The sequence below is a fragment of the Balaenoptera physalus genome (assembly GCF_965194825.1).
Source record: "Balaenoptera physalus genome assembly, chromosome: 12".
Classification (NCBI taxonomy): domain Eukaryota; kingdom Metazoa; phylum Chordata; class Mammalia; order Artiodactyla; family Balaenopteridae; genus Balaenoptera; species Balaenoptera physalus.
This window is the reverse complement of record NC_138897.1, coordinates 87,199,867-87,214,776: the sequence shown is the minus strand read 5'-3', so window position 1 is coordinate 87,214,776 and position 14,910 is coordinate 87,199,867. Positions and strand designations below refer to the sequence as shown.

At 41.1% G+C, this 14,910-nt stretch overlaps 1 protein-coding gene across 1 annotated transcript in view; it reads left to right on the top strand.

The window, feature by feature from the left end:
• The window catches only part of CIT (citron rho-interacting serine/threonine kinase), a 164,514-nt gene that overhangs the window by 29,024 nt on the left and 120,580 nt on the right, over positions 1–14,910 (top strand). Inside the window, 4 exon segments of the mRNA XM_082417032.1 lie at positions 4,697–4,839; positions 5,739–5,832; positions 12,352–12,555; positions 14,008–14,161. Coding sequence (XP_082273158.1) covers positions 4,697–4,839; positions 5,739–5,832; positions 12,352–12,555; positions 14,008–14,161 — 595 coding nt within the window.

Sequence of the window (14,910 nt, the reverse complement as noted above, 5' to 3'; positions counted from 1 at the left end):
TAGCTTCAGTGCTCATGGACTGGTTATGTTCCAGCCCTTTGTTGCCAGTGATCTTGTCTTGATACGCAGAATGGCTCCAGGAAGTCACTGGAAAAATGTAAGCAGCAGAAGTGAGGGGTGTATTAAAGCCAGGCTTCATACCGGAGCGCCTCTGCTGTAGAAGCGTGTCAGTTAGTTGGGGTAAGGACCCGTGATGCCTCCACAGCCTCATCAGCATCGGGTCTCAATACAGTGCCGGGTGGGGACTTCCCTGGCGGTCCAGTGGTTAGGATGGTTAGGACTCCGAGCTTCCACTGCAGGGGGCACGGGTTTCATCCCTGGTCGGGGAACGAAGATCCCGCATGCCGTGCAGAGTGGACCAAAAAAAACCAAAAACAAACAAAAAAAGAAACTAATAAATGAAAACATTTAAAAAAATAAGTTCTGGGTTGGCTGCATCAGAATCACCCCAGTAGCTCTTTAAAAACGCAGATTCCTGGACCCCACCCCTGGAGCTTGTCCATGAAGTCTGGGGTTGGTCCGTGGACGCCACGTTTTTAGCAAGCTCCCTGAATGGTTGGGATGAGGAAGAGACATACTTTTTCCTTTCATACTGCTGAATTCTTTTTTTTTTTTTTTCCAATTCTTTTTCATTCTACTAGAATTACAGTTCCACGAAGGCAGGGATTTTTGTCTATTTTAGTCCCTGCTATTTTCCTGATATCTGGAATAGTGCCTGGCACATAATAGGCACTCACATATTTATGTGGATGAATGTGTTTTATCCATTTAAAAAAAGTGCCTCCCCAGGTGATTCTGGTGTGCAGGCAGGTTTGAGAAGCTCTGCCCTAGAGGACTTGCCAGTTTTCTTGGGTTAGGAGCCACATTTCTGGGGGGAACATTGCCTCCCTGGGCATCTCTGAATAGTAAAAATCAGGCGTGGAGTCATTTTTGGGGGCAAATCCAAATGCTGTGAATGGACGGTCTGGCACAGCCTGGGTGGTGACTTTGGTCTAATTTGTTCATCGGTTCTGCTGACCCTGGTCTTTGGTTTACAGCATGTCATCTGGTATGAAGACTTGAAAACTCTTACTTTGTGACTTGATGATGCTTTTGGAGCCTCTTTTTTTTTTTTTTTTTAAATGAAGTACAGTTGATTTACAATGTTGTGTTCATTTCTGCTGTACAGCCAAGTGATTCAGTTATACATATATATATATATTCTTTTTTTCATATTCTTTTCCATTATGATTTATCATAAGATATTGAATGTAGTTCCCTGTGCCATACAGTAGGACCTTGTTGTTTATCCATTCTATATATAAAAGCTTACATCTGCCAAACCCAACCTCCCACTCCATCCTTCCCCCCACCCCCTCCCCCTTGGCAACTACCAGTCTGTTCTCTATGTTTGTGATTCTCTTTCTGTTGCGTAGATAGGTTTATTTGTGTCACATTTTAGATTCCACGTGTAAGTGATATCATGTGGTATTTGTCTTTCTCTTTCTGACTTACTTCACTTGGTATGATAATCTCTACTTGCATCCATGTTGCTGCAAATGGCATTATTTCGTTCTTTTTTATGGCTGAGTAGGATTCCATTGCATTTATATACTACATCTTCTTTGTCCATTTATCTGTCGACAGACATTTAGCTTGTTTCCATATCTTGGCTATTGTGAATAGTGTTGCTCTGAACATAGGGGTGCATGTATCTTTTTGAATTAGAGTTTTGTCCGGGTATATGCCAAGGAGTGGGATTGCTGGATCATATGGTAGCTCTATTTTCAGTTTTCTGAGGAGCCTTCCTACTGTTTTCCATAGTGGCTGCACCAACTTACATTCCCACCAACAGTGTAGAAGGATTCCCTTTTCTGGAGCCTCTTGATTTGGTACCATTTTTGAAAGTGCAAAAGTGTTTTCTGAAAGTGTCCAAGTCCTGGTTCTTTATTATTTCTTTAGCCTCAACAGCAAGATTGATGAAACTTGGCTTGACCACACACAAGCTATCTTCCCTTGGGCTCCGTTCATCCCAGGATGAGTGACTGTACCCCGGTAAGATAGTTTGGGGATGGGGTAACATCTTGGGGTAGCTAAATTTACCCAGTAAATGCCCGAACTAAATTCTCCTAATGGTGTACGATTGGAATTTGCAGTATGGTAATCTAGAATCTTGTTGGTGGGTCAAGTTTGATTAGGTTCTTTGATAAGGAGGTTTGTCATTTAGTACATCTTTCTTGACCTCATGTTGCAGAGCATGCTGCCTAGCAGCTGTTGTCATTTTTGTTGCTTATTAATGAGCGCTTTTGAAGAAATGGAAAGTTGTTTGACCAGTAGAAAAGACTAATCTAGTTTGGGCGGGGATTTTCAGCTTAGGAATTTGGATCTTCTGAATAGGAGCAGAGAATATGTATCTTTTTGCCTTTCGAAGAGATGGCTCTGATTTTCTGAACTATTTTTCACTAGTCATTACAAATAGAATCTTCAGGAGTCACCGCTAAGTGTAAATAGTGGTCCGTTCGTGAGCTCTTAAAAGTGGCCAGCAGCTGCTACATGTTCGATTTTCTCAGCCTTAAACTCGCAAGCCCTTCTATTTTTTTCACATCTTTAATAGAGCCCGATTAGAAAATTTATAACTGCAACATGTCGTCATAAATATGCATTGTTCTTATTATATTTTAAGACATTTTGGTTCTAAAAGCATGAGTACTTCCGTTATTATGTGCGAATTTTTTTTGTGTGTGTGGATATTTAAGACCTTTTTAATGCCAATATATATTTAAAACAGACATAAAAAATTAGCATTCACCTGTGTACCCAGGGCCTGTGGAGACCCAGGCTGGGACACGTGGGTGAGCTGCAGGCAGCCAGGTGCCTCCTGCTGGCTCTTTGAGGACCGGGACGAGCAGCTTACGTCTGCCAAGACTTTGGGGAAAATAAAGTCTGCATTTCAGCTGCTGCCCCTTCTCAGTGCTGCTGTTCGTGTTAGTTCATAAATCAGTTTTTTTTTTCTAGCAATTGCAATGCAAATGGAACCTTAGATCAAATTGTCCAGTATCTGCTTGAGTATGTGCTACGTGTAAGATGCCAGGTGACGAGGGGCCCTTGGGGAGGACATGCAAGTCACTGGCCCCTCCCGGAGTCCCCGGTGTGGGGTTGACCTGGTGCTGGGCAGAGTCTTTACTGGACCAGCCTGGGGCCTCTGGGGACATGTGCAGTTGCTCCATGTCTTACTTGACTGGAACTTTCTTCTAATTCTGGACTGAAAGCAAACAGAAGTTTGGAGGAGGATGAAGAGAATTCACATCCCAGAGTTGGCTTCTGGAATGCAGTGGTTTGAGAGATTTAGTGTTTTTTTTAAAAAGACTTTTATTTGAATCTTGCCTCTTTCCAGAAAGGGTTTGAGACAACTTAAAATAAAAGACATTTAAAGTGTGGCTATGAGCCACACTTTAAAATGAGAAATCAGAGCAAAGGACAGGAGGGGTTGACACGGTTGCAAAGACGGTCAAAATGGGTCCCATCTTCTCCCAGCCAGAGCGGAGAGGATGGTGCCGTGAATTCAGGGAAAGGAGAGGACTCGAACAGCAGTGGAGGATCTCGTGGGCGCCAGGCACAGCATTGCGAGGGACTCAGTCTTATCCCCATTTTACAGAGGACGAAACTGAGAGGCAGAGAGGTGAAATCACCGGGCTGAGATTTGAAGCCTCTTGGGCAGATGAACCTCCAAGCCTCGTGTCGACTCAGTAATGTCACCCCCGGTTATCATCAGAAGGAGGAAGGATTTCAGTTTCTTGGGGTAGAAGACTTTTTTTTGCTAATCAAACATTTTCCCTGAGGCTGTACTTTATATTCTTCCAGGTTTTTTCCCTTATGTATATACTAACAAATGTAATATATGTTTTTTTAATCACAAAAGAGGAGTTTTACTGTATCCTCTTTAGGGCATCAGTTTATATCATCATAGATGGTTTTCCATGGCAGAATGAATAGATCGAGTCCATTCATTTTTAATATCTGCCTCTTGTCCCATTGTTTAGATAAATCATATTTTAGCAGTCTCTTAATGACGGCTATTTGGGTGATTTCCAGGGTTTCTTTTTCCCACGTTACAAACAATGCTTCAGTGAATCTCTTTATCTGTCTATCTACAAACTATGGTAAGTTCCTGTAAAATAAATCATCGGAAGCAGAACTACTGGTTCAGAGGGTATATGTTCACACTTAAAATTTTTAACAGAGACGGTCAGGTTGCCTTCCACACTGACTGTTTAAGGAAATGATTGTATCATGTTTATTGCCCATCTCCTATATTCTGCTGGGGGCTGAGGGAAATGCAGAAAGGATGCAAGAGGGTTTCTTGCCCTCCAGGAATTTCCATCTATGCTATGTACCTAATCCCAGGGAATGTCTGGGGTGTCGACTTGGGTGGGTGGGTGAGTGGGTGGATTTAATTCAACTTTTCAAGCTTGCCTTGCAAACATTGCACATGGTGTTTAGGATTCATCTTTCATTGTATTGATTCTCTTGGGTAACGGGTGTAATTTCCTTAGGGCAGGGACCTCGTCCTACATGGCTTACAATATGTCTCACACATCTTCATTGCTTTGTGGAGACATTGTAATAAAACATGTCAGGCAGTATTCGAGGATCTAATTGAGAACATTCCCCCTTTTTTGTGTGTATGAAGAATTAATAACTTTGGCATTCTATTCAGGTCATGGAATATCAGCCTGGAGGGGATTTGCTGTCACTTTTGAACAGATATGAGGACCAGTTAGATGAAAATATGATTCAGTTTTACCTAGCTGAACTCATTTTGGCTGTTCACAGCGTTCATCAGATGGGATATGTACATCGGTAAGTGAGGCTCTCTGATAGTTGACTGGGGATTTGTCTGTATCACCTAAGAGTTCCTAAAATAGAGTGAATGATTTCAGCATCAAAATAATGCTTCATCCAATTTTTAGCCCATCTTCACCATAATTGACTGAAAGCAAATTTTCCAAAATGGCAGATGTTTCAGTTTACCCACTCAACAGTGAAATAGATCTAAAATTGTAACATTCTCATGTTTGCTGGTAAGATCTGTCAATGCGCCTAATAAGACCGGGAACTCTTGCATGGGTTCTCTGGGTGCTGTGGTAGGAAAACTGAATTTGATTTGCGCAAGGAAGCAGCGTACCCCGGAGGAACAGAAGACCGTGTAGTTGTACTTCTGACCTTGCCTGTTAGTAATTGACAAAGGTGTGCCCCCGCATCCTCAGCTGAAAAGTGTTTCTTTACATCTTCTCTCAGCTAGTGTTTTACGAGCATCTGAGAATGTTGTGGGAATGGAATGATGGTTAGACCAGGAACCGCAAAATCCTGAATAGTGTCTCAGTTTTTCCATTGACTAGCCACATGGCCTTGGGAACATCCCCTAGCTTTTTGTGGCCTTAGTTCTCCTGAGGTAAAATGTGTATCTCGAGGAGAAATAATCCATCTAATAACATTTATTTTGTTCCCTTTCCTTCTCTGCTTCCCTTCTCCTTCCTCCCTCTCTTTCTCCCCTCCCTCCCTTCTATTCTTTCCCTCTCATTCTTTTACTTACATTTGTTTTGCAAAATGCTTATTATGTATGTCCATCAGTAGGGAGGTCTGTATGGCAAAACCACAGACACTAAGATCCTTGGCTGAATCAAGATCCTAGGTTAGCAGTTGCTTGATGATTGGCATGGAGAAGACAACACTAATTTGTGGCCTTGATTTTCTTACAGAGACATCAAGCCCGAGAACATCCTCATTGACCGAATGGGACACATCAAGCTGGTGGATTTTGGATCAGCTGCTAAAATGAACTCAAATAAGATGGTAACAAAATGGAATAAGATAACTTAATAGAGCTTATACTACAAAGTGTTCTGAGGTCCTCATAAGTTTGGAAAACATGGGATAAAGTTAGGCGACATTCTGGAGCCTTCATCTCTCAGTGTGTGAAATGATTTCTCTGCAGGGTGGGTGGGGATCGGGACACAGAGCGATTTTCCAGACTTACTTGATCTGGTACCCTTTTATGTAAAATACCTGTTAATACCCTACAAAACATTTTTAGGAACATTCTTATAGTTTGGATTAAAAGATGGGAAAATGCTTATTTTGTTTTTCCCTTCTTTTTCCTTGCTTGTTAATAGATTGTCTTCTATTACATTTTCTTTTTCACTTTAAATATTTTGATGAAATGTAACCTTATTTATCTCAAATCCTCTATTTCCTATGCAATGAAATTGAAAGTAATCACCAAAGAATTTGAACCAAGCATTAAGCATTAAGAACCAAGTACTCAAAATGTCGATTCTAAATCCTGGACCTTTGGTAAAAATTAAGCTGTATTCCACATGCTAATAATTATTAAGCTGTATTCCATGTGCTAATAGGAAGGCACGAGGGTAGATATTGAGGTCAAGAGTGAGAATACTTTAGGGAAAAAGATGACAAAGTAAAAGAAAATTAGAATTTAGAAACCTAATAAAGTTGGTGCATACTAAAATGTAAATTTTCAGGTCAACTATGCAAAAAATGGTAAGTCTAAGAAAAAATTGACTTAGATTTTAAGACTAACTTCCCAACTGAATCACTTGGTGATCTGGACAAATCCTTAGAAACTTGGGCTTTTATTCTTCCTCTAGAAAATACTGGTTCTAGTTAAAATGCAGAAATTAAGAGGTGAGGGGTGGCTGCTCTTCAGAATGCCTCTTGGGTCTCAGAGCTTAGTCCTTACGAAGGGCAATATATAAAATTTCCTTTTTTCCCCTCAAGTTCCTTGGAGGAAAGGTGGGTATTATTATGTTGATGCGAGGAAAAGGATCCGGGTTGTGTTTAACTCTTTGCATTCCAGGGTTTGGCCTCCCTGTTCTGCAGATCTGAGGCCCACTTGACATAACTTTCTTCAGGTTCAGGCTCTTGGAAAAACAGGCTCCTTACCTTGTCTGAGGTCAGGGTTTTTCCACCTTAGCACTGGTTGTTTTTTATCCGCCCCCCTCAGATTATGTGCTTACAATCTATTCCACTTGATCATTACATTAATAATTAGATTAGAATATCAAAGAATTTTATGTTTTAAAAATTATGTACAATTCAGAAACAGGCATGAGGGCTTCCCTGGTGACGCAGTGGTTAAGAATCCACCTGCCGGTGCAGGGGACACGGGTTCGAGCCCTGGTCCGGGAAGATCCCACATGACGCGGAGCAACTAAGCCCGTGAGCCACAACTACTGAGCCTCCGCTCTAGAGCCTGCAGGCCACAACTACTGAAGCCCGCGCGCCTAGAGCCCGTGCTCCACAACAAGAGAAGCCACCACAATGAGAAGCCCACACACCACAACCAAGAGTAGCCCCCCCGCTCGCCGCAGCTAGAGAAAGCCCACGCGCAGCAACGAGGACCCAATGCAGACAAAAAAAAAAAGAAACAGGCATGAAAACTTAAGTATTGAATTTAGTGGAATAAAGTACAGAAAAAAAGTTAAATCATGCAAAGTTTTATCATCTGGGATTCAAAAACCTATACCTTGCATTAATGACCTTAATAAAATCAGGCATCTAGAAATAAAATGAAGCATAGATATGTAGTCAGTACCTCTGACATTTTGGTCTAGCGAATTCTTTGTTGGGGGGGTGCTGTCCTGTGTATTGTAGGATGTTTAGCTGCATCCCTGGTCTCTACCCACTGGATGCCAGTGGCACCCTCCCCTCCAGTTGTGACAACCAAAATGTCTCCAGACATTGCCCAGTGTTCCCTGGGGGACCGAATCACCCCTGGTGGAGAACCTCTGCCGTGGACTGAGAAGCATCAGAAAGCTTATCAATTCGAGCCGGCACTATGTGTTTGCGATAAGAAAACCTACTCAGAAAACTCCATTACGATCCAGAGTCACTGCTTGGTAAAGAAATGGGAATAAAGAGTAAGGTCCTATCTCTGCATCTGGAATTGCTCTCTTCAGAGCCCTTGGTGGAGAGACAGGACTCCTCTTCATTTCAAATTTCTATTTTTCATTGCTGCAAACTGCCCTTTCCAATTCTGCGAGCGGTAGCAACATTCCCTTCAGGCGGGGAGCCTCCGGAGGCACTCAGGTTTACTTGCCGCTCGATGGTCAAGGAGATAATGGCCCTCAGTCCTACACACTTGAGAATGCTGTAGCTCCTCTCCTCTTAGAGAATGGCCTCCCCAGAACTTTGTGCTCTTAGGGCCAGAATGTGACAAGCAGATGAGAAGGAATTTTTAGCATTGCTTTAAGTGCAAAGGCCCTTTTGTTATAAAAGATCAACAATTTGCAATCTAGATCAAGTATGGATATAGAATTATACTTTTATTCTGTATTTTTGATCAACGATGGTGGGTGAAACGTGTTTCCTTTAAATAGAATGTTTTATAGATCTAAAGTAGGTTTTAAAAGTTTTTTTTTGGTACTCAAAATATACTGTGTAAAGTATAGTTCACACTTGCTGAAATTGTTGTATGTTACCTGAAATCCATTCATCCTTTTCCCTACCACCTGCCACATATGGTCATTGTATTTTGGATATTTGTGAATCTTAGATCTGTTGAGTTTCCCATCTTCCATTGTCTTTATTTAAGCTTTTTAGCCAGAATGTTGCTTGGGAGTATTTTCATTATGTTCCTCCAGGTGGACCATACTGCCTGGAAGTTAGGGTGTTGAGCAGAGATGTCACCCACTTCACCTTATTAGAATCTCAGAGAATGGCAAACAGCTAACTGTTCCAATCTGTCTCACTCAACTCTTGTGAAAACAGTTGTAAGGAGATTATAAATAAAGAGCATTATATAGCATGTTAAGTGATAATCACTACCATTTAGCAGTTGGAAACCCATAGGAGGTAGCCCTTTTTGAGATTTATGGAGGAGTGAAAAGATTTTATTACTTTTCCACGAGAGGAACAACATAGCGAGAATATTTTTCCCCGCTGCTTCTGCAGGTGTATGTTTATGCCCTGGCAGCTAGAGGAGTAAAGTTAGGTTGAAACAGTTTTACGTATAAGCATTTTTACAGGAAGGGGATTGGGAGGAGGAAGACTGGTTTTCTTACCTTCTTCTCCGTCTGCTTTCTGCTTGTAAAAGAATCTGCTAGATTTTGTAAAAGAATCTGCTGGGTTAATAATCCCCTCCTTCCCTCCTTTCTTTTCTTTCTTTTTTTTTTTTTTAAACATCTTTATTGGAGTATAATTGCTTTACAATGGTGTGTTAGTTTCTGCTTTATAACAAAGTGAATCAGTTATACATATACATATGTTCCCATATCTCTTCCCTCTTGCATCTCCCTCCCTCCCACCCTCCCTATCCCACCCCTCTAGGTGGTCACAAAGCACTGAGCTGATCTCCCTGTGCTATGCGGCTGCTTCCCACTAGCTATCTATTTTACATTTGGTAGTGTGTGTATGTCCATGCCACTCTCTCACCCTGTCACATCTTAACCCTCCCCCTCCCCATATCCTCAAGTCCATTCTCTAGTAGGTCTGTGTCTTTATTCCCGTCTTGTCACTACGTTCTTCATGACCTTTTTTTTTTTCCTTAGATTCCATATATATGTGTTAGCATACTGTATTTGTTTTTCTTTCTGACTTACTTCACTCTGTATGACAGACTCTAACTCCATCCACCTCACTACAAATACCTCCATTTCATTTCTTTTTCTTTTCTTTTCAACCCTCTGTCTCTACAAAACGTGACAGACTCTTCTGTCTCCTAGTCATTTTATTGTTGTCTCCTGAACTGGTATATTTTCTTCCCTGTCAATACAGAGAAAATTAAAGTTCAGTAAAACTGGGGCCTTGTCAGATGGTTGTACTGCAGGCAGTCTGCGCTCCTAGTACACGGTCCCACTTTTAATATCTCACCCAGATTAGCTGGCTGTGAATTGCCACCAGAGGAGAGTGAAAGGATCTTGCAAAATCCTTATCAAGATGTGTCAGATTACATGTTGAACAGGCTTAGTGTACTTGGAGGTCAGTAACTAATGGAAACTTAGTAGCCATTAATTTTCATTAAAAGTCTCTGTTAATTGATATTAATTACTGTGGTAGGAGAGGTACAGAAAGCAAGCTAGGGAATTTTTTTTTTAATTTTGGAAATTTACAAAATTGTTAGACATAAATGTGTATAATCACATACCTGTTATGGGGCAAAAACAGTTGCGGAGTTATCCGACTCTGGTTAAGTCTAACCATTAGTTTGAAAATGAGGCATTGACAGTTTATACCTTTTGCTGGGTCATGCTGATAAACATGACCCAGTCAACTTCCTTTCAACTCTTTGGTTGTGAATAAGTGACCAAGCCCTGGGAGCTGCCATCTCCTAAGGATATTCAGGAGAACTGAATATCCCCAAACAATCTAGTGTGATGATAAAATAAAATCTAATACATAGAAATGATGACTATTTGAGGACTGTGTATTAATGGTTCTGCAAAATAATTAGGCATAAAGGGTAAGCATTTACTCAACAATACAGTGGCATTACCAATACCTAGTCAAACCAAGATGTTACAGTTTTCCTTCTCTTGTTTTGATATTTTAAAGATACTGTAAAACAACTATACCCCAATTTAAAAAAAAAAGATATTTATTTCTAGTTGTCAGCGTTCAGGATTTTTTTTTTTTCCCCAAAAAATCTTGTAATTTAATCTCAGTTCTGTGCTGACCTCATTAACACACCCACATTAAAAGACAGAAGTCTTGGCTCAGGCTTCCCAACATCAAGGCCTCCCCTTGACCTAAGCTACACTCAGTTCCTCAAGCTTAAGGTGTCCTGTCTTAGACCAAATATTTTCTCCTTTCTCCTCACTTTAGTCCCTCAGCACAGGCCTGTGGGTTTCTTGGGTGGCGTGACCATCTGACTTTCCCAGGCATGTGTTCGCAGTGGAAGTCCTATTGCTCAAAGTGATGGCTGACTGGTGTCAAGAATAACAGTATCGCACTGCTTTCTGGGTTTAGGGTTTGACAAAAGCCTGTGATGGGCCTGAGGGAAGGGATGAAAAGAGAGGGAGTAGGGACAATGAGTTTGTTTCCTATAACAATGGGTCTTTGAGGCAGAGGAACAGACCAGGTTAAAGTTTCGGGCTGGAAGAGCTTGGGTCTTCATCACTGGGGAAAGGAGACCTCTTAGCATCTTCTCTAAACATTGACTTTCCTCTCAGTCTCCATTCAAATCAAAGCAAAGCAAAGCAAAGCAAATTGACTTTCTTGATATAAAGCCCAGCCTTAAAGGTATGTGGCCATACCTATAAAATCTCTCAGCTCACTCAGGGGCAATTAACACCCTTTAATGGGGAGAGAGTTCTTTTGCACCATGTAGCTGCTGCTGTGAGAGAAGCCTTTTTAGATGTAGGGTTATTGGACAACTGGTCAACCCAATATGTGACTAACATCAGGCCCTCTCCGTTCTGATGGGGAATAAGGTTAGAGAGGTGATCCTTAGACTTCAAATTTCATGATTCAATAAAACTTCAAGACAATTTTGAAGACCAAAAGTTTGCCAGCTTACTAGGTTGCCTAGGAAGGAGTGGGGGTGAGGGGCAGAAAACATACCCTTTTCATCTGCATCATTTCAAGAAACAAAGGATGTTTAAACACTAAACCAGTCAGAAGGACAAATTCTCAAATAAGGACAGTTCTTTAAATGGAATATATTAGCTTTATAAAAAGACCTCCTACATCGTCCTGATATTTCTTTGTCAAGGTCAGGTGCTTCAGTACCATAGGATTGGAGGGCTCTGTGTCTCTGAACAGTGGGGAGGGAACCACAGAAATGGGAGTTGGGGGTGAGGAAAATGAACTCATTAACATTTGACCTGTGGTGGAAATTATTTATCATGTCTTGCCCAGCGGGTGGGCCGAATAGGAATGTTGACTCCAAATATTTAAACTTGAGATATAACACATGCTTGCAATATTGTGTTGCCAGCTAGCTGCCAGTTTTTCAATAATGAGTAGATTGATCTTTTAGATTCATCTTTACATGTTGTTATCGTTTTACTGTTTTCATAAATAAGAGAAGTTCTGTCATATCAGTAAGATGTATCAGGAACGACATCTTCCTTTCCAGGTATATACCGAACTCTCATTTGTGTAACTAAACAGTATATATCATCAACAACCCTGGGCCCTTTGCCTTTGGATTATATTATGTGCGTTTTTTTTTTTTTTTTAAGTTAGTGAATCATTTGCTTTTCCTGTTGCTGTGCCACTTGACAGAAAGTTCAAGTGCCTGGGAGAATAGTAATCAGTGGCAAATCGGCTTATGTCTGAATTGCGGCTGTTGGCAATCCATTTGAGGATAATTGAAAATTTGCTGTGTTCATTTTATTTATGGGTTTCCAGGTGAATGCCAAACTCCCAGTTGGGACCCCAGATTACATGGCCCCTGAAGTGTTGACCATCATGAATGGGGACGGAAAAGGTGCCTATGGCCTAGACTGTGATTGGTGGTCGGTGGGAGTTATTGCTTATGAGATGGTTTATGGAAGGTCCCCATTCACTGAGGGAACCTCAGCCAGAACCTTCAATAACATCATGAATTTCCAGGTAAAGAGCCATTATTAGATTTTGAAGTAATATTGAGAAATGTTGTTTAAAATTGTGCGAATGAACGTTTATAATGTAAACCAGCAGTTCTGGATAACAACAACAGCAACTACTTTATATAGCACTTTACGCCAAAAGCGGTTCTAAATGCTCTATTAATTGTATTATATTAACTCTCAGCTGCCAGTAATTGTAAGCTTATGCCATCATTTTATGTACCATTAAAAAGGAAAAACTGCTGCCCATTAATCTAGGATATTTCATTGATTTCAGTGTTGTTAAATGTGAATAAAATGGGAGTCTTAGAATTTGTGAAATATAGTTCATTAACTTGGCTAATCCTCAAACAATCCTGTGAGGTAGATGATATTATTATTTTCATTTTACAGATGAGGAAGCCAAAGCACAGAGTGGTGAAGTAACTTGCCCAAAATAGCACAGGCAGTCTGGCTTTGAAATCCATGTTCTTATATGCTATACTGCTCCTTAGTACTGCTGGCTGTCAAGTATGGTAGTAAAAGTCAAAGACATGGATTAGAAATACAGTAATAGATACATAAAGTAGAATTAAACCTATTTTCTAATAACTGTATTTGTCACTATAGTAAGCCCATTTCTTAAGGATATGATGAACATCTATGTTTTAGTTTCAACCAAAAGGAAAAAGAGAATTTATTTCACAGGTTTTTGTATATCATCCAATTTCTTCCTGGGATGCTTAATGCATATTTTTCTGTGTATAATACACTTTTTGTATGCTTAATACATACATACATTATTTGTTATTCCTGAGTCTACTCCTGAGTTAAAGTTTCCCCTGAGATGATGCTTGGGGCTCATTTGTTTCCTTCATTTCCATCCATTCATTCAGTAACGAGTGAATTGCACTAGGCACTGTTAGGTGTTAGGTACCAGGTTTGCAGTGATGGGCAAGAAGGAGAAAGGCCCTCTCGGCCTTCTTTCTCCATCATCACACAGAAATCAAAATACACCATGTACGTGCAAAAGCAGAAGACGGGAAGCATGCAGGAGGGAGTGAGTGATAGGGTGGGAGAGGGAGGCCGGGAGGTAGGCAGGGAAGAGGGGCTGAGGTTGGGGAGGGCCTTCTGGGCAGAGAGGGCAGAGTGATTTGTTCAGACAGCTTTAAATAGCTCATTATTGTTAGATGGCAAACAGCAAGGTGGGGAGTGTAGCTAGATGAGATGGGAGAGGGTACAGGGATCAAGTTATGAAGGGTATTGAACCCTTGCAAGGGAGCTAGGCCTATTGATATGAACAGGCTGTTTATTTTGGGAACATGCCTTTGGTCCCAAGTTAAGAGGGCATAAAACTTCCTTCTTAAAAAAAAAAAAAGGAAGAAACTTGCATATACGAGAATTACTTTTTTAACTTGGAGACATGAGAAGCTGAATTTGCTAAGGGAATAATAATTATTTTTTTTTTTTGAAATAGCGGTTTTTGAAGTTTCCAGATGATCCCAAAGTTAGCAGTGAATTACTTGATCTGATCCAAAGTTTGTTGTGTGGCCAGAAAGAGAGACTGAAGTTTGAAGGCCTTTGCTGTCATCCTTTCTTCTCTAAAATCGACTGGAGTAACATTCGAAACTGTAAGTAGAGTCGTGTTCCTTCAATTCCAGTGTTGGGATTAAGAAATGCTTAAGAATGATCTGAAATTACTCTGGCCCACAGAAGCTGGTATAAATTATATAAGTAAGGGTTTTTTTTTTTTTTAAATTATTATTTATTTATTTATCTATGGCTGTGCTGGGTCTTCGCCTCTGCGCGAGGGCCCCCTCCAGCCGTGGCGAGCGGAGGCCACTCTTCATCGTGGTGCGCGGGCCTCTCACTATCGCGGCCTCTCTTGTTGCGGAGCACAGGCTCCAGACGCACAGGCTCAGTAGTTGTGGCTCACGGGCCTAGTTGCTCCGCGGCATGTGGGATCTTCCCAGACCAGGGCCGGAACCCGTGTCCCCTGCATTGGCAGGCAGACCCTCAACCACTGCGCCACCAGGGAAGCCCATAAGTAAGGGTTTTAATTATCTATAGGAATAGAAAAGGGTAATGATGTACCTGTCTTTAGTAATAATTCTTCTTTAACATTGTTGGCACAGAACTGGGTCACTTATCAAACTCTGTGTTTATATGGCCTTTGGAATATTACCCCTCAGTACATTAGAGGTACAGATTGATAGAGATTGAAGGTTGTCACTTGGTTTGACAGAATTTCTTCCCAGAAGAAGAGTGGACCTAACTATTTCGTTCACAAGATTAGGAAAAAGACTCAGATTAGGCAAAGTGCCAGGGTTGCTCTGCTAATGGCCAAGCCTGCCCTAAAGCCATGAATGCCTTGCTGTGT